Source organism: Copidosoma floridanum, unplaced genomic scaffold (genome assembly GCF_036245765.1).
Source record: "Copidosoma floridanum isolate Cflo_tuat_1 unplaced genomic scaffold, Cflo_Japanese_pri ptg000026l, whole genome shotgun sequence".
In the NCBI taxonomy this organism is placed as follows: domain Eukaryota; kingdom Metazoa; phylum Arthropoda; class Insecta; order Hymenoptera; family Encyrtidae; genus Copidosoma; species Copidosoma floridanum.
Genome location: NW_028321903.1, coordinates 3,909,258 through 3,934,805, shown reverse-complemented (window position 1 = coordinate 3,934,805; position 25,548 = coordinate 3,909,258). Strand labels below are relative to the sequence as shown.

At 37.5% G+C, this 25,548-nt stretch overlaps 1 protein-coding gene across 4 annotated transcripts in view; it reads left to right on the top strand.

The window, feature by feature from the left end:
• Positions 1 to 450: 450 nt before the first annotated feature.
• Prp8 (pre-mRNA processing factor 8) overlaps positions 451 to 25,548 on the top strand; it is a 185,283-nt gene continuing 160,185 nt past the window's right edge. The window contains exons 1-5 of one of the 4 annotated variants that reach the window (XM_014356031.2): positions 451 to 578; positions 1,692 to 1,983; positions 2,311 to 2,479; positions 2,568 to 2,732; positions 2,809 to 3,024. In XM_014356031.2, the coding sequence (XP_014211517.2) occupies positions 1,713 to 1,983; positions 2,311 to 2,479; positions 2,568 to 2,732; positions 2,809 to 3,024 (821 nt within the window). In that variant the 5' untranslated portion in view covers positions 451 to 578; positions 1,692 to 1,712. Of the gene's footprint in view, positions 579 to 611; positions 672 to 885; positions 1,108 to 1,677; positions 1,984 to 2,310; positions 2,480 to 2,567; positions 2,733 to 2,808; positions 3,025 to 25,548 lie in introns of those variants that run through there. The other 3 variants (XM_089595635.1, XM_089595636.1, XM_014356030.2) reach the window with 3 other exon arrangements.

Sequence of the window (25,548 nt, the reverse complement as noted above, 5' to 3'; positions counted from 1 at the left end):
ATAAATTATCTGTACGGAAGATGACGGAAGTGGTCTTTTTCTTCGTAATCTCGAACATTTTTCTACACAGACACGAAACGGTGGGGTCTGAATATCCACTTCCATTTCCGACACAAGTGTATTTACGACTTTGTGATCAGGCCATCAAATAAATAATTAATAAATTCAATTAATAATAATACAATAACTTAAGATGAACTGAACAAAAAACGGCTGAACTGTAAAAAGGCACTCTCTAAATTTATAATAGTGAAAATTTCACTATTTGCGCAAGTAAACATGATTTTCGCTGGCAGTGGATATAAAATAAAAAATAAAACAAATACACTTGTGTAAATAAAAAATAGTAAATACATTTGTGTCGGAAATTGAGGTTCATCGTAGTGTCGTTTATTACAGTTTTAGACGCATCGTAAATTGAACTTACCACGCGTAATAAATGACACGTCCATCCCTGGTTGTGAGTGGTGACTGGGCCGACTTCATGTTCTGTTCTGTTTTTTATCATTCTTTGAGACGCCGATATGCCATATTAAGGGCCGACTGCATGGATGGATGATTATTTCAAAGATTCAAAGGTAAGTTTGGTTACATTTGTGTCCGGAGACATTGAAAGACTATAGGAGCGTGTTCTTGATTAATGTACGTGCCGATGGATAACAATTGTAACGGTAATTCTATCAGTTGACAAAAGTATGCATAAGTGATGACATGCAACTATATTCAATACTGCCATTTCATTATCAGCAATTCTTGGTAACTCGTATCTTCTTTTGCGTTGTTTTGTCGCACTCAAGACAATTTTGTATTATATTTTTGTACGACATCATTCCAGTGATCGACTTGTGTGTGGACAATACACTGAATGCTTAAAGAAAAGTGTAGTAATTTCATATGCTAAATCGTTTTTCGTTAAGAGCGTAACGTTATCAAACATGCCATTTTATCACACAATTACATTTAACCATGTAGCCACGATTTAGACATTTTACATTGTACAGCAAACAGTACTGACTGTAGTGGTGATAGGATGTACCAGATAAATATTCTAAAATACTTATACCGAGCACAATACTATCTCAGCTTGAGCGGTCTATTCCATCAAAAGTGTGTAAAATTAGAATGTGTTAATATGAATGAATAAACACTTATTAATATTATGTAGGGGTATAAAATATCCGTGGACCTACTGTCAAAACTACCTAAATTTAAAATAAATTTGTACGCGTTTAAAATCTGTTTTACTAATTAAAAATTGAGAAAGACAATTTAACAGCACCCATATACATGTATACAGAATTTTTTTCATAACATGGAATAGTGCATCCGTTTTTTGTCTTCTAAGTTTTTCTATTCTCATGCCTTAGCTCTAATTTTTTTTTTGATCAACAGAAGCTGAAAACTTCTGTACTCCTGTCTGTCACTAATAATTACCCTAAATAAGGAGAAAATAGTTGATCAATCTTCGATATTAACAGCTTGGTCAAATACTCAGTCTTTGAATAACTACCTGATCCAATTTAGCAATTGTGGCTAACGCTGCTTAACTTTGTGGATCGAAAAAGCTGCAACATTTCTGTTGTGCCGTCATATTAATCGACAATGTGCTGATAAAAATTACACCTCAACTTTCTATGTGTGCAAAGAACGTAATCTGTTTCACCAAGAATATGGCAGTTTACTTTTTTCAGGTTAACAGTTGTTGAAAAAACATGTCTTTACCTCCCTATATATTGGGCCCGAACCCTTGGGCACAAATGATGGCCCAGCAACAAGCACAAGCACAATTAGCAGCTGCTCAGGCTCATGCTCAGGCAGCTGCTCAAGCCCAAGCAGCTCATCATGCTCATATGCAGGCAATGCAGCAAGGACAAGTAGCAGCTGCAGCAGTAGTGGCTGCAGCAGCAACAGCAGGACTTCCTTTGCTACAACCACTGCCAAAACAGCCTGAAGTTATTTCTGAAGACAAACTGCAGGAAAAAGGTACATCCATCAATATTTCTCTAATTACTGTAGTATTGAAATTAATGTCTGAAAATTGCAACTGGCTAGTCAAAATATTTTCTGTTAAGTGATTATTTAAGTATTGGAAGTGCATAGCTGCCAGACTAGTTTAGAGTTTTTATTGAGTAATGCAATAGTTATTATTTTTTTTTTTTAATTACATAGTTGTCATTTACACTATTTAAATAAATGCATGCATTTAGTATGGATCGATGTCTATAAGAAAAAAACTTTGCATACATGATTGTCAGTGCGAGTATGTAAAATGTGTAGTTGCATTAAAATGAATATCAATATTTTTTATAGCTTTACAGTGGCAACAACTACAGTTAAAACGTTTTGCTGAAAAACGGAAGTTTGGTTTCGTCGATGCTCAGAAAGAAGACATGCCTCCCGAGCATATTCGTAAAATTATTAGAGATCACGGTGATATGAGTAGTCGTAAATATAGACATGACAAACGTGTCTACTTAGGGTAAGTTGAACATCATCCAATTATTTTTTGTTCAATAAGATTCTTTTTCTTTTTTTTTTTTTTTGTTTTTCACAATTTTTATTTTTAGAGCTCTCAAATATATGCCGCATGCCGTGATGAAATTATTAGAGAATATGCCTATGCCATGGGAACAGATAAGAGACGTTAAAGTTTTATATCATATAACAGGAGCAATAACTTTTGTTAATGAGATACCATGGGTTGTTGAACCTGTTTATATTGCACAATGGGGGTAAATAAAAAAATTGAATAGCCACATTTTCAATATATTTTTTACTACAATATTAACATAACTTGAATTATTATAGCACCATGTGGGTTATGATGAGGCGAGAAAAACGTGACCGCAGACATTTTAAAAGGATGAGATTCCCACCATTTGATGATGAAGAACCTCCACTAGATTATGCAGATAACGTTTTGGATGTTGAGCCGTTAGAAGCTATTCAAATTGAGTTAGATCCAGAAGAAGATCAATCTGTAGTCGATTGGTTCTATGAGCACAAACCTCTTGTTGGCAAAGGGTAAGTTAAAAAGTATATGACATAAATATCCTATTCTGTCTTAAAAGATTTATTGTCACGTGACTTGAACGTCTTTTTGTTTATTCTGTGATTAAACAAGACTTGTAAAGAACGGGTGAATTTAATAATTAGTTTTAAAAACGCAGTTGAAAAAGATAATTTATGAATGAATTAAAATTGTATAATGTAAAATAACTAAATAATTGACATTTCTGAATTTAAATAGATCAAATTGTTCATGAATAAAGATTATTTTTACTATTAATCTTGCTAAATCGAAGTAATGATTAAAATAAAAAATTAGTCTGCTTTAAAATTATCTGTAGTTAAATACAATTTGATTTGTTTGTACTCTCAAATACATTTGTCATTTTGAGAGCTAGTATTTTACATCAGAAAGCTAAAATCTTGAAGTATATGTTATGGTAATTTAAATTAAAGGATTGTTGACACAAGTCAGAAGGATCCGCATGATAGATAGCAAGAAAATTAATTTTTCTCATTCTTAACACCATGAAAAATGTAGGAAACTTTGTTTGGTTGTATATAAAAATTGAATATCGAAATAGAACAATATTCGTAAATGTAAACCAAATCAAATAATAGAATAATTATAGAGCGGCTTTGTCTCAGTGGTAAGCGTGTTTGTAACTGATACAACGCTGTTCTAGGGGTCGTAGGTTGTATTCCCGGTAAATGCAGCTTTTTTCAAGAACTGTTTTCATCTGGAAAAGTTCCTATGTAACCCTGGCTGTTTCGGGGCGGATTTTTCCGTAGAATTTTCCTTCAGAGTAATTCCAGAGTTTTTTCCTTGCCCCACAGGTCTTCAGGCCTGGATGAATGCGAAACAGTGTTAGGGCTATATAGCTAGGAGTTAGCGAATCCGATGCGCCAGGCAGGGATCGCCGACCTTACCGGCGAGGAGTGGTCCCTGAAACATAGAGTTTCACCTGAATGCTAATTAGCCTGGATCCGATGCTTCAGCAGAGAGCGATGGCTTAACCGGCGAGGAGTGGACGTCCTGAAATATGGAGTCCTCTCCGCGGAAAGGCTACACAGTGGAGAGTGGACCCGATGCACTATTGATGTCAGCTTAACTGGCAAGGTCTTTCACTGCACGGAAAAAAGACTGGCACGGCACCGCGCCCTGCAGGAACACTGTCCCGCCAAAACACACTGAACGCGGCACGCCTATTGCCTATATAAGTGCGCCGCTCGCCACTTCAGGGCTCACAGCATGCCTTGACAAGGCGAGCTGACTGGCTCAGTTGACTGTCAAGTCTGACACTACTATTAAATGTGGTGTATACATGTATACATAGATCAGCTCCCGCTCATCTATTTAGGGCTTGCTGTGAGCCCTGAGCTTGGATGAGCAGCGATCCAAGCTGTAGGGCGTTCTGTCTTCTTTCTCAGTGGCGAGCTGCCGTGCTAGTCTTTTTCCCGTGCGGAGATACTCGCACCAGGCGCCCATGGATTAGGTTTAACATTAGTATAAAAAGGGTTGGAAATGGGTGCGGCAATACACCCCCACGCAGAGGTGGTGAGTGGGTGGACCCGGCGACTAGGTCAGTACGCTGTCGCGGTAACCCGGATAAAAAATAATAATAATTATAGCCCGCGAAGTGCATCTAACTTGATTTGGTAAAAAAAGTATCAATTTCTACAGATTTTAAAAGTGCTCATTATTTTTATGTATTACATATAAACTTTAAGTCCCTATTCTGTAACATGTAAGGCAAGGGAAAAGATATTGAGGCTCCACCGTAGCATCGTTAAATGGCAAGTAAGTATTGTCTTTGAACGCAATTACGAAACTACGCCCTCATCGAGCAACTTGATAACTACTTCATGGCCCGAAGAATTTTTCGATCTTATGTTTTCCAGTAGAGGAAAAAATCGGTTATACCAGTACAGAATTTCCCCAGAAATACGGGAAAAATAACAGTCTCAATCAAAAGTCGGCTTCATGTATTTATTTAATAGTTTATGTAAAAATGACAATTTCTTATTTAGTTTTTTTGCTCATATATCTGCTTCCATTGCTCTTAGTGAAATTTTTCGATCACCAATCGCTTTGTCTTAAAATTCCCATAACATAAACATTTTGGCAAATCCATAATTTATTGTTACTAACACGTTTAATGGCAAGAAAGCGCAGAAAATAATTATGTATACCGAAAAATGTTTGATCGACGTAAAAAAAAAAACCATCATGTTAATTTGAAGATAACTGTAAGAAAATATAGATATTAAGTTTCATAAAAAATAGCTATGTGTAAAATTGCAAAATAATTGTTAGTTTTTTGTCAATTTATTTTTTAAAGTGAAACTTCGAAGTGTCATTACAAACTTCACAGTCGATTTATTAACATTTCGCTTCGGCAAAACATTGTATTTAATGTTAGTAGTGATATCATATTAAAAAAAAAAGATTATTGTGAATTCTGAAGTTTAGCCACCAAACATCTTATGTTGCAGCTTAAACAATAGCTAATATTTCACTCAATTTTGCATACTTTTTTTCCAACAAGTGTCATTGCATTTCTCACAAAAAAAATTAATGCTCTAGCTTAAGCTGAAGCCGAGACACAAGAAATTAGTGTTTGTTGTAATAACAAACTTATAACAAAATTATTTATTACAAAAAAATTGTGTATAATCTTTATGTATTTCTGTATCACACTGCCAGAGCACTTTATCAATGTCATTGATAAAATGTATGAAAAAAAAAAAAAAAAATGTTAGCTCTACTTTTAAGTGTCCACAGTATTAGACAAATACAAATCTTGATTTTCAGGGTATCAATTTTTTATTGTAAATATGCGTTTTTATTGTAAATACAAAAAACCGTAAGCAAGTTTCTTGTTTCAGCCCAAGTTAAAGAAAAGCGATTAAAGGAATGATAAAAATGTATTAGTAATATTACTGTGAATTATTACTTTATTATAAACTAATATTTTTGTGCAGTAATATTGTTTAGCCTTGATAGAAATTGTTTTGTGTATACTTGAACAGCTGAGCACTTGAGTATCTCAAAGGCTTCTCTCACTTCTCCCTAGTTCGCCAGCAGATGGTGTTAGCGCTATGTTGTCAATCCCAATACGTACGAGCTTTAGTAGGCGAAAAAAATTTTCCGTGTAGTCGCAAGAGAGGGGTAAAGATGGGATTGCTGAGCTGCCCTGGCTGTTACAATACGACTTTCTTGATTTTTTTCTAGCTTCCTTATTTATGAAATTGATATGGTGCCTTCAGCAGTATAATGAAAAAATACATGAAGATGATACACAAAATTTTTTGTAATAAGAGATTTAATCATCAGTCCGCTACTGCAAAAAACGACAAATTCTTGTATCATTTTTTATTTTATTTAATTTTTTTATGACAAATTCAATGACGTTTGTTGGAAATAAAGTATGCAAAATTAACTGCGATATTAACAACTGTTACAAAATAAAATTTTTGGTAGAAACACATCAGAAGTCACAAAAATCAATTTTTTTCATTTGATATTATTACTTACATTATATACAATGTTTCCACCGAAGCGAAATGTCCGTACACCGACATTGAAGTTTGTGATAACACATTGAAGTTTCATGTCGAATAAATATTTAAAGAAAAACTAACAATTATTTTGCAATTTTACAAATAGCTAATTGTCAAGCAACTTCATATCTTTATCTTTTAAAGGTTATGTTCAAATCAATACGATAATTTTTCCTTTACCTAAATCGAAAGTTTTTCAGTAAACAAAATTTTTTCTGCACTTTCTTGCCATTAACGTGTTATTTACAATAAATCGTGGATTCGTCTAAGTGTCTGTGCTGTAGGAAGTTTGATGACAAGGAGATAAGTGGTCCATAAATTTCTCTAAGAGTAATAGAAGCGGAGACATAAGCAAGAAACTAAAAAAAAAATTGGCTTTTTTTCCGTAGACTATTAAATAAATAAATGAAGCCGACTTTTGATTTGGACAAAAAGGTTTTTCCTGTATTTTTGGGAAAATTCTATAGGAGAATGATCCATTTTTTCTCTACTGTAAATCATAAGATTGAATCGTATTTTTTTCTATCTCCGGGCAATGGTCTAAATAGTTAGTTTTGATTAGAAAAGGAAAGTACTACGTATCTTATGTAAGTGTTCATATAGTTTATAACAACACCTCTAAATAAATGTTGGTTTCTCTTTTTCTATTCAAAAAAGAAGAATTCTTAATGAGAATCGGATAATATCGAAGTATTATAAAAAAATAAGGATACCCAATGATGTTCATAAAGATATTAAATACGTAACAATATGGGAGCTTTATTTATCATTAGTTCTTTTAAGTAATTTTTAAGTGATAAGTAAGACATAGTGTAAAAATACTGGTATACTGAAATGATTAGCTATTGGTTTGTTTCAATCATCGGTCTCAAATTTGTCTGTCAATAAAAATAATCGTTCCAATGAAAAAGAAGCAACTAAAACCATTAATTATGTCAAGGCTAACTTTGTGAGAGTGGAAAACGTTTTTTTCCCTAATTTTTTAAAATCAACAATATAGCCTAAATATGTATACAATAATTCTTTTTTTTTATGTGTTCAAATGCAAATAATTCGTGATACAGATGACCAAGGAAAAGTGTTCCACGTAGTGCTAATCAAATTTGGTACCTCTGAAATTCAGGCAACCGAAAGAATATAAAAAAATTACATTGACTTGAGTAGTTGTAAAAAGCATGAATAACCAGTAGGATTGAAAGACCCATGAACAATGTTTCACGCAGAAAAGAATTACAGAAATTTTTACCGTAAAAGAAATGGTAATCCTGTGATAATTTGTCATTACGTAAATTTTTACCGTAGATGTTCATGAATTTTTACCGTAGTTTACAGTAATTTTTATGGTCACTGTAAAATTTATCCAAAATTCACAACAATTTTTACTGTACGGCAGGGGTAAAATTTCCCCTGAAATTGCATTTAGCTATAGGTTGCAGGGTCTCGTGGGCTGTAGGGAAGGGTTGACCAGATGTCTACTGTAACAGGCTATATAACCTGTATGAGAGAACGAGATAGACGTAACATCTGTATTACCGAAATCAACGTATAGATAAAAGTACGGGTATCTTTTATGAATGGCTATAAGCGAAAGAGTACTGCATCATGTGTCCAACAATTCGTTAAGTACCAACTCTATTGATACAAATATCTTTACGGATCTACAATTCGTAGGTTAGTCCCCGCTTTAGCAGACCACTATCATGTGCTCGGCCTTCCCCTCCAGCCAACGTGACCCTACAGCCTATAGCCATATATACTCTTTCGGAAGAAATTTTACCGTTGCCGTACAGTAAAAATTGTAGTGAATTTGGAATAAATTTTACCGTTACCCTAAAAATTACTGTAAACTACGGTAAAAATTCATGAACAACTACGGTAAAAATTGACGTAATGACACGTTATTACAGGATTACCGTTGCTTTTACGGTAAAAATTTCTGTGATACTTTTCTGCGCGTATATTATTCTCCTGCTTGTCTACGTCTCATTAACTACCGCAGCGTCCTTAAATTTGGCTATGCGAATATACATATCTACAGGCTAAACTACGAAACACAATTATTAAATATAACTTTTGTGAATTTTATATTCTAAATAAATAAAATATATGTATAATTGTTCATGTTTTTAATCGATAGTCAATAAAAAAGTTTCGATTATCGATAGTACCGTTATTTTTAAGTATTTTCATAAGTATTGGCACAGTTAACACAGTTGCGACACTCAGTGATGTAAGAGCGTCCAGAATTTTATATATGCCGCCATGTACTTGATTGTGTTATGAAAAAACATTTGCTTCGGTAATTTTTGAAGTATTATTTTCCTCTATATTATCAAAAATAACATTTGTGAAACCATCATAATAATAATTATCATCATGCAATTTAAACGAAGGTGTACTTAAGTTATTTACATCTAAAAATTTTATTAAAATAGTGTCATAATCAGTCACGTAGCTTCCACCTTCGCCCATATCCGAGTAGTTCATAAAAAATAATTTCTTGAAAGCATTTATAAACCGCTAAGGAGTTGAATTTAATGCGTTACCGTTTTGAGCCCTTACAGCTCCGAAAAAAGATGTTAAAGCGTCTTGATTTAAACGTCGTGTAAAAAGACAAGAGAAACCACTATTTTTTTATTTTTCCCATAAACCTTTGATTAGACGAATAGTGATTATCCAGCTGTCTAAGCAGTCTAAGCTATTTGTTACATTTTTTAACGTTCCATCGCTTTCATCGCTTAGTATATTTTCTAGACCCTGTACCTCATCATGCTCATAATCATAACTTAAATTATCTTTTAAAGACATTTTGTCAATGCAAAGAGTACTACAGTGTTCGTCACAATTGTTCAAGTTTTCAGCTTGAAGGGGGTAGTGTCACAATGTATAGTCTTTTTTTTTTTTTTTATATTAGAGTGCTCTACGTCTGGCTCCTTTTAATAAGGGCACTACCATGGGCACTTAGCACTTTGCAGAAGAAAGGGATGAGGGATGGGAGGCCTCCCATTACTGAGAGGCGGGTAAGGGGAAATTAGGCAATTTGTGCTGCGAGAAGGTCGCCTAAACCCTCCTCGAGGAGCATTGCGTGGTGGAAAAGCACATGTGAAAAATCACAGAGGTACTAGCCCGTAAAGTCGCACTGGCCGGGAATTGAACTACGGTCTCCCGCGTGCCAATCCACGACCTAGCCGACTCAGCCACCGCGCGCTCACAATGTATAGTCAATGCGTGTTCTGAACTACATTATGTGTTCCAAAACAGACAAGTGAAAATAAATGTGTCAACGCTGCATGAGACGAAAACCCTCTGTACATCTATACGTATAAGTATAGATATGTTCGGAGGTTATATTGTACGTCAACATTCAGTTGGTGGTGAAATCTCCGTTGCAACATCTTCATGGATCTTTAAATAGAGTCTTTTAATTTGTTATAACTAAACAACGGTGAAGCTACGGGTGCTGTTCTTGAAATATGATGTTTAGAACGTACTATTTTACATTATATTTCAATTTCAGCAAAGTCTGAATTTTTTTTTAATCGCAATCTGTAAAATACTCTTTCCGAGAAGAGTACGTGTTAAATAAATAATTTAATTCTCGAAAACGGTGAAGCTAGGGTATCTGAAATTTTAGTATGTTATTCTACATATTATTGTTAGCTTAAACAAATTTTTTCAAGGCGTTTCTAAATTTTTGGATTTTGTGATACTACCCCCTTAAGCTTCAATATATCAAATGAAAAGTTATTTGTGCCACAGCCAAATAAAATCTTTCTAGTCAATCTTTGTAACGATCTAATAGATAGCAGGTTAAATTTTTTTCTCATATTTTTGTAGTCCTTTATACCTGAATAATATAAGTTTAAGTATAACTATTACAGTATTTCATTTTGACCTTTGCTTGGTAGATATTATTTTTTTTAACGTACAATCTTCTTTCCTGAGGCATCTAACTGGGTTTGTAATTTTACTTATCTTAGCGTATTATTTGATAATTTTGAATTTGTTGGCGTTCCTATTGAGCGCTGTGAAATTTTAAGATTCTCAGAGATATAGTGCATACATGATTCTAAAATATAATAATATAAATATGAAAAAAATACGATTGAAGTTTCGTATGAAAACTAATACAACTCACTAAATAGAAGTATTATAATAAAAACTATTTATCCTACTAATATATAAAGCAAAGTCGCTAAAACCGTTGTAATCGCTAACCGCGAAAACTACTGAACCGATTTTGCTGAAATTTTGCATACCGATTCTTGACACTTGCTAGATGGTTTTAATATAGTTTTTATCTTAAAAAATTTAGTAACAATAGCAATAAATAAGCTTGAAAGTTTTGTAAAAATATGCTAGCTTTTCTCTTTAGTTCAGTAGGATCCTTTAGGTGGCGTCGACATAAAATCGAAGCTACCTGCAACAGAATTAAATAAGTGTGTTTATAATAAGCCGGAGCGTCTCGATAATTATTGCAGTCGTCTTCCGGTAGTTCATGGAGCTGCATCGAAAATGTAGATGACAGTCGTACAGCTGGGTATCCCGGTTACCGACGACACTCTTTCCCAATGGGCAAGTGACCTAGGTGTACATCCACTCTGAACCTCCAGGATTGACGAGTGCCACCAATAAAAAATTAATGTAACCGGTAACGTCTCCAGTAGAATACCAGGAGACGTATGTAGCCAGAGCACAGCCTGTTCCAACACTTCTAAGTAGTTGGACCGTTTCACTATCCCGCCTGGTGCCGTCAGGGAATTTTTGGCTACAAATGTAAGCCAGGGAAGATAGCCCTGAGGGGCACGGGTAGCCACAACGGCTACCTTCTCAGTGGCCGTCCCAACGGCATACCCACAAAGAAGGTATTCTCCAGGCCCATTTTCCTGACTAACGATGAGCGGTTGGTTATCCGGGGAACGACCCGAAGACAAGATATTCTTTGGTCACTGGCGTACCTCCCTCCATCACAGTCTCCGTACACAGAGACTTCGAGGGTAAGGCTGCAGTCACGTGGAGCGCAATAGAGCGTGCAGAATAGAATTGTCCCCATAAGCGGCTGTGTTAAGTCTATTGCGTTGCAGGATAGCCCTATTGCTCGGCGCAATAGACTTAACACAGTCGATTACGGGGACAATTCTATCTTGCATGCTCTATTACGCTTCACGTGACTGCAGCCTAAGAGTCAAGCTACTTGCAGCCAGCTGTTCATCATCACGAATAATAATAAGAAATAGCTGGAAGTTTTACCACTCGCCCTTTTCAGGGCCATTTTAATTTTACGTTCCCTACTTAACTATCAATCTCATTGGTTCTTTTAAGGGCCACGTAAGTTTAAACTACCTTGCCAACAAAATACATTTTTACTACCATTTCTGGAAGCGATTCGTCGACTAAAAGACTATGTTAACGAAACACGGCTAGTATTGAACCAAGTCAGTCATTCACTGGCAGTCGTCTCGAGTGGGGTTGTTCCTCGCAAGGCTGGGACCCCTGGTGACCGACAACCTTATATTACACTCTCGACTCTAAGCATTCAACCAGGAATCACCGATCCTCTCGAAGGTCTGCGCTGGGCGAACGAAACTGCTATGAAGAAAAAAAAAACTTGAGTCAAGGGGGAGTCTCCAACGGGCAAGCATCACGGTCTTAGATCACCAAAACAACTAAGTCTGCAAAAAAAGGTGCCTTAGACACTAACATCTTCGACTTTATATTAGCAGACGTTGGGAAAGATCTCTACAACTAGCTCCAAAGCTTTGGACTTTGTAAATTTTTCTCCCGATCAGTCTGAGGCTTCAACAACAGGCCAAAGAAGATCACCCTGAGGTATCCTGGCAGTCACAATTGCTGTTAACTTCAGTCAAGAAAGAGTATACTTAAGAAGCTCACCGGTCTTTTTTAGGGCCATCGGACGTCGAACTACCTTGCCAACAAATATATTAGAACTTAACAAAGCTTACAGAACACGTTTCATTTATTTTGTATTTAAAGTGAAAAGAAACAATTGTTTATTTCTTGTATGGTTTTTTTTAATGACTCTCGTCAAATGATAAAAAAATCAGTTATACTTGGGAATAAATATTCTAAATTTACTTACAATTTAATTCTTTTTTTTCCTTTTTTGACTTCTGGAATTTTTAAAATTAAGACTCTGGAGCACCTAGAAATCTCAGGAAATTTTTTTGAGATATAGTAGTAGACACCCTGACCTTTAAGGTAACTATGTGATTCACAAACATCGTGTGATGTTGATTTTTTTATAATTTCCAATTCTTTTTCACTGTATAGTTTTGGACATGCGTTAGTTTGTAATCTATTTTTCAGGTCGTTTAAAAAATCCTTTTCTTCAAAGTGAAGTTGACACATTCTGTAGTTCTCATACAAGTCACTACTATTTTTAAAAATTAAATCCTCACTTTCACAACGTTTAGTCCATGTTGCACACCTATAAATCCATTACAATTCATTTGTATCATTTGAAAATTTCAGCAGTCAACAACCGTTATTAAAAACACAAGACTATGGAATTGCAAAAAAAAAAAAAAATTAAAAGCCATCTGGTAACACGTTACACATACGTAATTTTTATGTATGACTTACCTTTCGGCATCTTTTGGAAAACGAAAAAAACTTATACCACGCGATTGGCCAGTTTTCTTATTGAAATTTTTTTAAACACAATAATAATCTCCTTTTCTGTTTTCCATTTTTTCCTTATATTTAAGTAGAATCAACTAAATCACAATAATCAAGTCTTACCTAAAGCTCGCCTGTGAAAAAAAAGCATTGTAACAAATAAATACCATGATAAATACTATTCATGTCACATATGCTGAAAATTACTTCTCCTATGCGAACAGGTAAAACCAGGGTGATAAAACATTGCTGTTATAATCCATGCAATTTGTATTGTACTTATGCTGGTGGCTGATTAGCTGTATTTATAAGAGGCCTAGAACTGTTTTTGAATGTTTCGAATACTTTTAATTTTTTGCGCTTTGCTGTCATATTCTTAATTGTGTCAGTCTGTGTATACGAGGTGTGATCAAAAAGTAAGGTGACTTTTTGAATTGCGCACGCTCTTTACACTCTAAGTTGAAATTTTTTTTTTTTATTATGTTGGTACACTAGTCACGATCATATGTTCATAGTTTTGACTATATAGCATGTGTTGTTTTTATGTGAGAGACTTAAAGGTTAGACTCGTGTTTGCGTCCTCGACGATTTCTTTCTGTTGAAAATAATGGAGCAAAGAGTTAGTATTAATTGTTGTGGAAAAAATGGTAGGGGAGAGCGAGGTATGCGCCGTCTGTCGGGTAACTCCGACAATCTAATTTTTTTTTATACTGATGCATATTGCCAACCAAATCTATTTGAAATCGGTTATTTAATGCTTTTATTTAATCCCTCTTCAAAAGTTGTAAGAGAGAAAAGGGATTTTTTTACAGTAGACTGATTTAATTTTCAATAGGTATTTAGTTAGGTTTTTTGAAAACTTCAGTCTTTGATTCAACACTGAAATATTTAGGGAACACAAATCAAAGTTAGCATATTCGAAAATTTGAACTTTCAACTATAACCAGATATTTTTTTTTTCAGACCTAATATTTAAAGTAATATAAATTATTTAAACAAGGTCTCGTGTGGGGCACAGTCCGTCTCCCATGGTGGGGCACAAGCCGGCCTGAGCTGGATGCGTAGCAACAGTTGCGCAGGCGTTTTAACTGAAAAAGTTTCGTCTGCTGCTTGGTTGTCGTTAAACCTTAATTTTTTTAATTATCTGACAGCTCTTACAAAAAGTGTTCATAAAATGGTTAGGCATTTCAAAAAAAATTGAAAAAGTGTCTTTGGACAAATGAAAAAATGACACTAGCCTAGGGAAAAGTACAAGATGGAAAATCAATTAAAAATACTGCATCAGAGTACGGTATTCCTAGAACGACACTTCAGGATAGAGTAGCAGCATCATACAATAGTATTTTAAAGGGACAGACAAGTAATGTTTAAATATATATTTAATTATTTAAAATAAAAGTAATGTAAATGAAAAAAAAGTAAGACAACTAATATTTTTTAAAAAAAAAAATTATTTTTTTAATGCACTTAAAAAATAAGACTGATTATTTTTGATAAAATATTGTTGTAAAAATGGTCATACGTTAATAAAATCGTGTCTAAAATGTTTCTAATATACAAAGAATATGGAATTTATAAAAAAAATCAACATTAAAAGACATAACGTATTTGTTGGATATTGACTGTAGTGGACTGTATTGCGGTTGGCGTGGCTGAGCTTGAAAAAGCTCATTACAGTGATCTGGGTAAGGTTTGTGAATAGATGCTCTTCGTGCACTCGAAAGCACACGAAGAAGCAGCAAAAATATGGAGGAAGACTGAGATGTAATAAAACTGTTGGAACTATTTATTTACAGACTATTTTACAGATTGGAAAACGCGGTCTTCATGTATATGCAAGGCGTCGAGTCTTGAGCCTCCTTACATGTAGCAAGCGAGTACTGTGAGTTGCTTTAGCTGTACGCGCCGAAAGCAGACTGACTCATTAGGCTGCTTCGCAGAGCAGTGCGCGAACAGATATGTATTTGTTAGCATATATGTGTACTGCTACGCAGAGCAGTGGCTCGTGTGAAACTAAAATATTGGAAAATAATAGGAAGAGAAAGAGAACTTAAGAAAAGATAAAAATTGTCTGTAACATGGGTGAAAGTCTTTGTTTACATTTGCAGTGTGACTGCTCGCAGAGAAATAAAGATGTACAAGTCAAGGTGAATTTCTAAGAATAGGTTTAATGTATAAACGCGGACTAAATTCACTTCAATCCTGAACATTCCGCCCGCCTATTTCGTGAACAAAACTTGAGCGAAATATTGTTTTCTTTTACACGACACTTTGCATTTGACACTGACACAAGGTGATGAGAATGATGTGCAAGTTGCGATGATGAAGATGAAGCTGGTGTTTGTAAAACACCTGACAGCGTCCATCCAAAAATGGTACGTTGAGCCATTGGAGTCCCTGGCGCTCCAATTCGTAGTCCTTCCTTTAGCACTTATGGCAGGATATTGGCACCTAGCAACAGCTCGATTTCTGAGGGTCTCTCGCGAAAATCGTCTGCCATTGCTAAGCCTTTTAGATGTTGCCAAGCGCTATGAATTTTGTGTTGGCCTGGACAGTACTTCGTGATAAGCGAGATGACTTGGGAGTCAAAGCCGATTTTGACCTTGTCGTCGTTTAGCGGTGAAATCTTGAGGTGTGCGATTCCATGCACTGGTGGGCCATTAAAGCCGCCAATTCCCAGCAAGCTATGTTCTTGCGGTTTATAATCGATGCCCGCCCTTTTCAACAGGCTTTTTGCGACACACGTGGTTTGTGAAGCGCTGTCGAGCAAGGCACGAGCAATATGTCTGCGTCCGTCGGGTCCTTGCAGCTGGACGAGTACTGTTGGTAGTAGCGTCGTGCACACAGCTGAAGTACCAGGTAGTTGTAGATGACAATATATTTGACTGTCTTTGCCATAGACAGCTGGCAAAGTACCTGATGACGTTACGTGTGCAGAGGATGACGTCTCATCGTGCAGCATCGTATGATGATTGCGGGAACAAGTTCGACAACGATGGCTTGACTTGCAATCGGTGAGCTTGTGTGAGCCAAAACAATTCGTGCACAGACCCTTTTGGGTGACGAATTGTCTGCGTTCCTGTGGAGTTTTGCCGTGAAACTCTTCACAGCGATAGAGAAAATGCTCTCCTTGACAGTAGAAGCATTTATGGCGTTTGTCCGACTGGTTAAGCGCAACGTGGCTTTTTGACTTCTGCTTGACCTTGGAGGCCTTCACAGATGCATTAATGATCTCAAGCATTGAGATGCGCTGCTCTATGAAGGTCTTAAGCTGAGCGAACGTAGGTGGATCAGTTTGAGAGCAAATCGACGACTCCCATTTGCGGAAAGACTGAGTATCGAGCTTCCGAACGGTGAGTGCAACGATCAAATCGTCCCAATGGTCCGTGTGGCGGTTGAGTTGCTTAAGCGCTGCAAGTGCATTGACTGTGCCACTAAGCAATGCCTTGAGCTCCGAAGCAGACTCTATAGTGATGACTGGTAGATTGAGCAGATCTCGAACAAGAGCTGAGACGAGACGTCTCTTGTTCGTGTAATGGTCTTCGAGAGCTTTCCAAGCGACCTCGAAGTTGGCGTCTGTAAGCTGAATCGTCTTCAGCATCTCCGCGGCTTCACCCTGTACGTGGGTTTTAAGCTGCTGCAGCTTCTCGACGTTACTTAGACGAGAGTCACGCACAATAATCGCCGAGAATAAGTCCTTGAACTCGAGCCAATCGCAAAATTGACCCGAGAAATTAGGCACGGACACTGCAGGCATGCTTCTTGACGGAGCTGTTGTAGCGGGAGCAGTATCTTGATGTGGCGGGACGGGAAGCTTCTGCAGCACATCAGCCATGAACGCGGCTGAGGAGAGATATGCTTCCTCCGCGATGCCGTAACTATCTTCAGCAAAATAGCCGATTTCTTGTTCACAGTCAACCGTCAAGTCGAGAATCTTCAAATGGTTGCTCAAGAAGTCATTCCAATTATTGCGAAGTTGACCCAGACGTTTGTCAACGACACATCTATTGATGTTGTCTTTTCCGAGCTTCTTGAGGTTGGTCTCGGCATTGAATATTCTCAAATATAAATCTTGCTGCCGCTTGAACAAGGTTTTCAGATCCTTGGACATTATGCTGCCGTAGTAAAGCGTGTGGAAAAATGTGAAAATGCCGCCCGCCTTGACGAATCAAGAGGTGAGAGTAGTGAACGAGGAGCTCAACTCGTCACAGAAGTACGCAGGAGGTTGTAAGGCTCCTACGACCAAATGCACTAAGAGGTCGTAAATCTCTTAGCACGAGAATATAACTGTAGCACTTCACCAACACACTGAGAGGTTGTAAGTCTCTCAGTGTGACACAACTTCACTTAACACTTAAACACTGTATCCTTTCCCGTCACTGTAATCCGGCTCGAAGGACCAAATGTTGGATATTGACTGTAGTGGACTGTATTGCGGTTGGCGTGGCTGAGCTTGAAAAAGCTCATTACAGTGATCTGGGTAAGGTTTGTGAATAGATGCTCTTCGTGCACTCGAAAGCACACGAAGAAGCAGCAAAAATATGGAGGAAGACTGAGATGTAATAAAACTGTTGGAACTATTTATTTACAGACTATTTTACAGATTGGAAAACGCGGTCTTCATGTATATGCAAGGCGTCGAGTCTCGAGCCTCCTTACATATAGCAAGCGAGTACTGTGAGTTGCTTTAGCTGTACGCGCCGAAAGCAGACTGACTCATTAGGCTGCTTCGCAGAGCAGTGCGCGAACAGATATGTATTTGTTAGCATATATGTGTACTGCTACGCAGAGCAGTGGCTCGTGTGAAACTAAAATATTGGAAAATAATAGGAAGAGAAAGAGAACTTAAGAAAAGATAAAAATTGTCTGTAACATGGGTGAAAGTCTTTGTTTACATTTGCAGTGTGACTGCTCGCAGAGAAATAAAGATGTACAAGTCAAGGTGAATTTCTAAGAATAGGTTTAATGTATAAACGCGGACTAAATTCACTTCAATCCTGAACAGTATTAATATTTCTTCAATTGTCCAAATAATAAAACTAAAAATGTGATTCAAAATGAAATTTTGAAAATAAATTCTATACTGTGTGTTCTGTTTCTTATTCCATATTTTTAACTTTATTTCATTTTGTAAAATTTGTTTCAATAAACATATAGATTAATTTCTAATTCATATAAACAGAAGATGCATGAAATCATTTTACAGATAATCCTCAGGCCGAACCCACCCCATGACGGATCATACCTCTCTATGATGGCCCATGCCCCGTTCTCAAACGGTTTCTATTTTTATTATTCTATTTTTATGACATGCACATTTAATTTTAATATAATTATGAAGGGCTTAAATTATATTTTTTAGGTGTTTATCTTTATTATTGAATGTTTTTGATCATTAAATTAAAAAAAATTTTGGTACAATGATTTAATTAGCTTAGGGAGCCGGTAGTGCCCCGCTCTCCCCTGTTAAGTGCTCAAAAACTCTTGAAATATTGACAGTGGCCTACGGTGAGTCAACTATGAGCAAAAAAAATATTTATAAGTGGTATAAGTTATTCCAAGAGGGCCGAGAAAATGTTAATGATGAACCTCGCTCTGGGCGACCCAGCACGTCAAACACCGACGAAAATGTTCAGAAAGTGAAAGAAATGGTGCTAAAAGATCGTCAAATCACGATTAGAGAAATAGCTAATGATCTTGACATATCGTTTGGCTCATGCCAATCAATTTGGCGGATGTTTTAGGTATGAGACGTGTATCCACGAACACCATGATAATTCACCTGCGTACAAGTCGTTATTAGTTAGTAGTTTATTGGCCAAAAACAGTACTTCCATCAAGTACTGCTCAAAGCAATACCCAAAATAGCATTTCAGAAGTGTTTTGACGACTGGAAAAAGCGTTGGCACAAGTGCATTGTATCTGAGGGGGGTTATTTTGAGGGGCATTGCATAGTTTTAGATGAATAAATAAATATTTTCTTTTAAAAATGAAAAGTCACCTTACTTTTTGATCACACCTCGTATATGCTGAGAAAATTCTAGGCTTTCTCACAGCACTGAGTATCGCAACTGTGTAAACTGTGGTATTGGAGCTCTCAGTGGCTCAGTGGTGGAGCGCTTGCTTTCCGCCTGGAGGGCTCGGGTTCGAGACCCTGCTCCGCCACTTCGTCGCAGGTACCTGTGTGGTTTTTTTACACATGTCCTAATCACTGTGATAGCTCCTAGGCAGCTGGTGTAATGCTTACTGTTAAAGATATTAAAGAACAATGGTGCCTGGGTCCGAGGTGTAATGCATACCGTGCCGTCGAAACAGTAAGCATCAACGGTGCCTCGAGGAGGGAGGGTGGGCGACTCTCTCGTAGTAAAATCGCCTCGTAAATTATCATTTAAACAAAAAGCATGAATTGTGGCGTTTCGGATTCCAATTTGTACCCATAGCCATTAAATAACAACATCAACATAAGTATTGTATTAATACTCACTTGAAATCAGTAACACAGTATTGAGGTATCGAGTACTACCGCCTATCCCTAATTAAATTAAGAAGGTTTAGGAGAAAAGTTCGAAATGTTGAATCGTGCCAAAAGAATGTATGCTATATCTGAGCATATCAGGACTGCACATGAATTTTTTCAAATTTTTGACCAGGGGAGATTTTTGAAAAATAATTATTAAATATTGAGAGCTTTCGTCCTCTGTCTAAAATAGCTTTATTCGATATATATTTATGAGTTATTTCACAAAACATGCGATATTCCATGAAACCTTTGTTTAAAAACAACGGATCCAATTATTTTGAGTCAGAACTTTTTGTAAACGGTGTAAACCAATTTTCCTTAGATTCATTTTTGAGTTTGTATCGAAAAAATTTTTTGTGACCGTAAGATTAAAAAAGAAGGCAAAAATGTCATTACCGGAACGTAAAGTAGTAACAACTTTATTTTTCATGGCTTATGGTGCCTACACGTTGATTTTTAAATTTCTTTACGATATAGTATCTAAAAATTTAAGGTGCTGAGCACCTTTCCTGCCATTTTAGAAAGGAAAAAAAAATTTTTTTCTCAAGGACGGGAAGTTTCGTTTGAGAAGCCTACTTTTCAGACACTTGTAATTAACCGTTTTGTATTCCGGAGTGTACAAGAATACTGTCAATTTTTTTGCAGAAGCAAATTTTAATGAGGCTAATTGTAGTATCGTCTCGAGTACATAGCGTTTTTCTCGGTCAAATAAGTGGTCATTACCGTAACGCCCCTAATCTCAGAGGAATTTGAAATCATAAGTTAGATGACTATAGTGTGCAAAGGGGCTTAGGGTGCAGATGTGACAAACGAAATTTCGTTGAAAAATTCCATCTTGAGGCTTTACAATCGCAAAAAAGTACCGTTACACTAAAGACATACTTCTCATTACCGTAACCGTCTTTTTAAAAAAATGCATTTAAATTAACATAGGTTTTTAAAAAATGATCGTAGAGTCAGGCCATAAAGTTTCCAACTAATTTGGACCTTACATAACTTGTAAAAGAAATTTAAAAACTCTTAATATTTAAAGTAAAAAATCTCAATTTGGGCGTAAAAATATCGCAGTTTTTGGGAAATGATCCACTCATACACACACGAGCGCGAGCACGCGCGTGTGTGTAGTTAACAATAAAACATTATTAATAATTATTGTTATCTTCTTAACAGTATTACTCCTAACACTTGCTTAAAAGTTTATGAACAAAAGCACAATATTTATTTGGTGTATAAGTATCCGTTTACAATTTGAGTTATTACATATGGTTTCGTTATCTCAACCGAAACAATTGAAAAATGCATGATTTTAAACAGTCAAATGACCCAAAAGGTGAAGTAGGATATCACCAAACAGTTTTCAAAGGCAAAAATTTATATCCTTTCTCTACGACAAAATAGCGTATTGTTACATTAATAAAATCGTTTCTACTATTAAAAAACCATTTTTAGTGATACAAAAAAAAAATTATTGTATTGCTCCACAATTATTAATTTATTAATTTTTGAAATTAACGTTTTTTGTCGTTCAAGTCGGACACCTTATGATAAAGATCCATTAGTGTGAGCAAACTACATAAAAACTACACATATTTGATGAAAATCCAGACTGGGCTACAAAAATTTTCTTTATAGATCTCGAGCCCGACAACAAACGTTACTACATGAAGACCGAAAAAAATGTTAGTAATAGGTAAAAACAATTGTAAAAATGGCTAAAAGTTCTACAAAAAAAAGACGCGCTATTGCCGTTTTTCCACAAATTGCCAAAAAGTTCCGATTTCACCCCGTTTCTCGATGGTTTGTTACTGGCGTTCATTGTTAAACTAAATAGAACCATCTTTCAAAATTTTTTCTCGTAATAATTTGTTAATTTAACACCGGTTGATTTTTCGTATTCATAACTTTTTTTTAAGTATGCCGAAAATGTATTGAAAAACAATATTTTTTTATTAGCTCACTTATATCCACTAAACCCCCCCTGCTGCGTGGCTTTAGTTCCACCCCAGAACCGCGTTAACATTAATTTAGGGTGGAGCTATCAGAGAGAACATTGTATCACACAGCTTTAGCGAGCAAGCTCGCTACCAGTTGCTAGAGGTTCTAATCCTTACGAGTCCTGAAAAAGACTTGGCGTCCTTGACGATCCGTATCCGTGTTTAGCGCTACTTTATAGGCTCCATACATCGTAAGCGCCATTAAATGGTTGGTGCTTACCATAGCTAATAAGTAGTCATAATTTTGTTCTGCACTCCTGAGCCAAAAGAACTATAGGCACGGTTCTTGCGATCACCATCACCGCAGCCGAAGATACTGTGTGATCTGCACAGGCAATTTTCAGAGCCTTAACCCACTACACTAATGGTAAGTGGTTTGAGAATATGCTATAGTCAACGCATCCACCCAGACTTCTAAGTCGCACAACATAATGGAGCTCGCCACCTCGAGAATATTTATTTAGACTGCCGATACCCACCGATATTCGGCATCAGTCGTGACAGACCTCCTGCCACCATTAAGGCCTTTTTTGTGGTTCTCCTAATATGTTCCCGGAACGTTAGTCAAGAGTCGACCCACACTCTAAGATATTCGACTGTAGGGCTCTCGCAAATAGTCGCACATGCGACATTCACGTGAAAGTCGCCACCAAACCATCGCTACCTGGTAAGGACAACCATCTTCGTTTTGTGGCTAGACAGATCAGAGCCGTGGTCCTCTAGCCACTTGAAGGTTCCCCACAGAATCTAGATCTCAGCTTGGACCTGGGATCTTACTAGATCGACCAACTCAATATCGTCCGCGAAGCCTACTAGCTTTACTCTTTCAGGCATCTTTAAGCGTGGGAGGCCATCGTACACAACGTTCGAGAAGTCTGGACCCAGTGCAAAGCTCTGAGTCAGCCCCGACGTCAATCTTACTTTTTGTGGTCCCTCCGTTGTATTGTACCGAAGCACGCGGTCCTAGAAATAGTTGTCCAGAAGCCTTTTCAAGTGAGTCGTGTTCAAGTGTCCTTCTTATGTCGGATTACTTTAGCGATTTGATGGTATTCTTAACGTTTAGAGTGATCAAGATGCTAGCATTCCTTGTCTTGTGAGTAGCCTGCCATGCTCGTTTCACATACTTCAGAACCTTGGTCAGCGCGTGGCAAGTTGATCTGCCAACCCTAAAACAGTGCTGGTTGTCGGCTAGATTTACCACCCCACGTAAATGCATTCGAATTATCCCCTTCTGTACCTTGCCATCCATGTATCGTCCAGCATATACAGGAGCTGGATGGCACTGGGTTCACAGGTGGTCCCTTACTTTTGTCCAGAAGAACGAGGCGTTTAATGTTTCACGGCCCATTGAATATTTCTACGTTAAAACAAGCATTGAACATACTCGGCTGCTTTGCTGCCATGATCTTAAAAATTTCATTACTTATTCCGTTTGGAGCTAAGGCCTTTCGTCCCAGCAAAGCTAAAAAAACCCTCGACAGTTCCGTTTGAATAAACAATGTGACTTCGTCTACTATGGCCATCTCAGTCCACTCCTCTTCCAGATGTACCGAAAAAAATAACGTCCTGCATAAACGACGGCTTCATGAGCCCTACCGGTCCGGAGCCTCTCAGTCTTTGTTTGACTATGCGGTAGCCCAGACCCCAGGTGTCTCTGTCAACCTCGGCCACAAGCTCATGCCAACAACGGGAATTGCCTTCTTTGATTACCTTCACCAGTTTTTTCTTTGCAAAGCGCTACTTTTTCTTCTCCACTTTCCCTTGTCTAGAAGTGCTAAGATCTGCAATGGAGTCTGTGACACTCCCTCCGCATGTGAGCGATTTCTTCGGTCCACCAGTAGCTTGGTTTCCGACTTGATCTGGTCGATTTTCAAGGTATATTGGTGTCACATCATTTTTGTATGCAATGCATGGTGTTATTTACGAGCTGTTTCACCTCCTCTGACCCAGAGATTGCGTTTAGGTAAGCTGGAGAAGGAGCATTCGCTAGGGCTTCAGGGATCGTATCTTGATTGAGTTGCGCAACATTTCACCTAACGGTTTGTGTCCTCAGCGCAATTTTTTATTTCCTATTATTTTTTCCTTTCTTGACAACCTGGGCCCATTTTTCTGCGTCCTTTCACTTGACACTATGTGCTTCTGTTTGATTACTCGGAGGAGTGTCTCATTTCTATTTTCGGATTCGTGCCGGGGATTTTTTGTTATCTACTGAGCTGGAAGTTTTTCTGTCAGTAGTTCTCTTACTTTTAACTTCTCTTTTATTCTCGGCAGTTTGATAAGATGAAGGACTCTCCTCCTGTCGATTTTCCTTTCAGTGGACTAATTTTTCTGTCGTCATAGTTATAATTCCTACGTTATTTTTGATGTCCTTCTATATGTTGCCATACTTAATACACAATAAACTCATAGTTGCAACAGTCTTCTGTAGCAAATTATACAGTGTCGTCTGTGCAGGTCTTGGTCCCTAGTTTAGCTAGGACCTCGATATCAAGAATGGCTGATGTCATCGACTCTGTGTCCGAGTGCATGATAATTAGCAATACCACTTCTATCCCTCCTTTTCCATCAGTAGTAGTTCTTTTGAGCGCTATACTTGATGTTCGATATTTTCATACTAGAATCTCCACTGTTCCACCAGAACTTACTTGCCACACAGGAAAAGCCCTGCAGCCAAGAAGGACCAGGAATATCACGTGAGCAACAACGCCGTTCCAAGTGTTCGCACGCCAGGTCAAGCAAGCGTGAAGACCAGGCAAGGCCCCTATCTGACAAACAAAATCACCGCAGCAGCACAGCCAGCCAACATCAGCCGCGAGATTTTCCAGTGTTAGCCGATTGACCAGATTTGGTAAGGAATCCAGCCTCCCATTTTACAGTCAGCAGGAGTCCAAAGATAATTTGGGTCACGTTGGCACGCAGCCTAGGTATAGCCTTGCTGCCCAGGATCTCCCTTTGGCCTCTCATAGGTCGCACCGCATGGCAAACACGGTGAGCCTTTTGCCCTTGGCTAGGGCCCATTTTTTTGAGTTTCCAGAAATACTAAACTAAATAGTAAGGTGTTGTTATAGTATACGTGTGTGGTTCTGCTGTATTATGCACACCTCAGACCACGAGCCAGGGCATGCTAACCGCTACCTTACGAGCCCTGGCCGTGCAAGAAAGTGTAAGCTGATATACACTTAAAGTGTCCTCCATATGGTTCTTCGATGGCCACATTCCTCAATTAAGAGGTTTGCCACATCTTTTTGTTCGTTGCCATGAAGCTTTATCAGCGGTAGAGATACCTGGATCTTTCTAGTCACCGCATCGAGTCTCACCCCCTTCTCTTGCCGAAGCACAGGGTCACGGGCGGCAACCAGCCCCTGCAAATGGTTCTAAGTGCCCAGGTCTTATAAGTATGTCAGTATTAATGTATGTAAGTGTTTATAGGACTATGTATAAGGATGGAGGAGTTATAAGAGTAAGAAAGAAGGTATATTGTTAGTTTAAATCCCCCTCACCTGACCTATGCTGCAAGCAGTACGGTCTCCGACAAGGTTACGGATAGGAGGTGGGGCGTGTGGGTGGTGTTGGCTCGTTATCTGTGTCTGTAGAGGCATAAGCCTTGAGTTCTTACCTTTCATCTATGTAGATTCGTGGGTCGGTGCTCCCTGTGCTTTGTGCTTTCTGCCTTCTGCTTCCCGGTTCCGCCATGAGTGTGGCCTGAATGCTTGAGGTGGGCCAACAAAACCTGGCACCCGTCTAATGTAGAAGTGAGCGATGGTTATTACATTCCTCTCAGATATAGGCATTAAACTAACACTAAACCAGCACAAGCATACT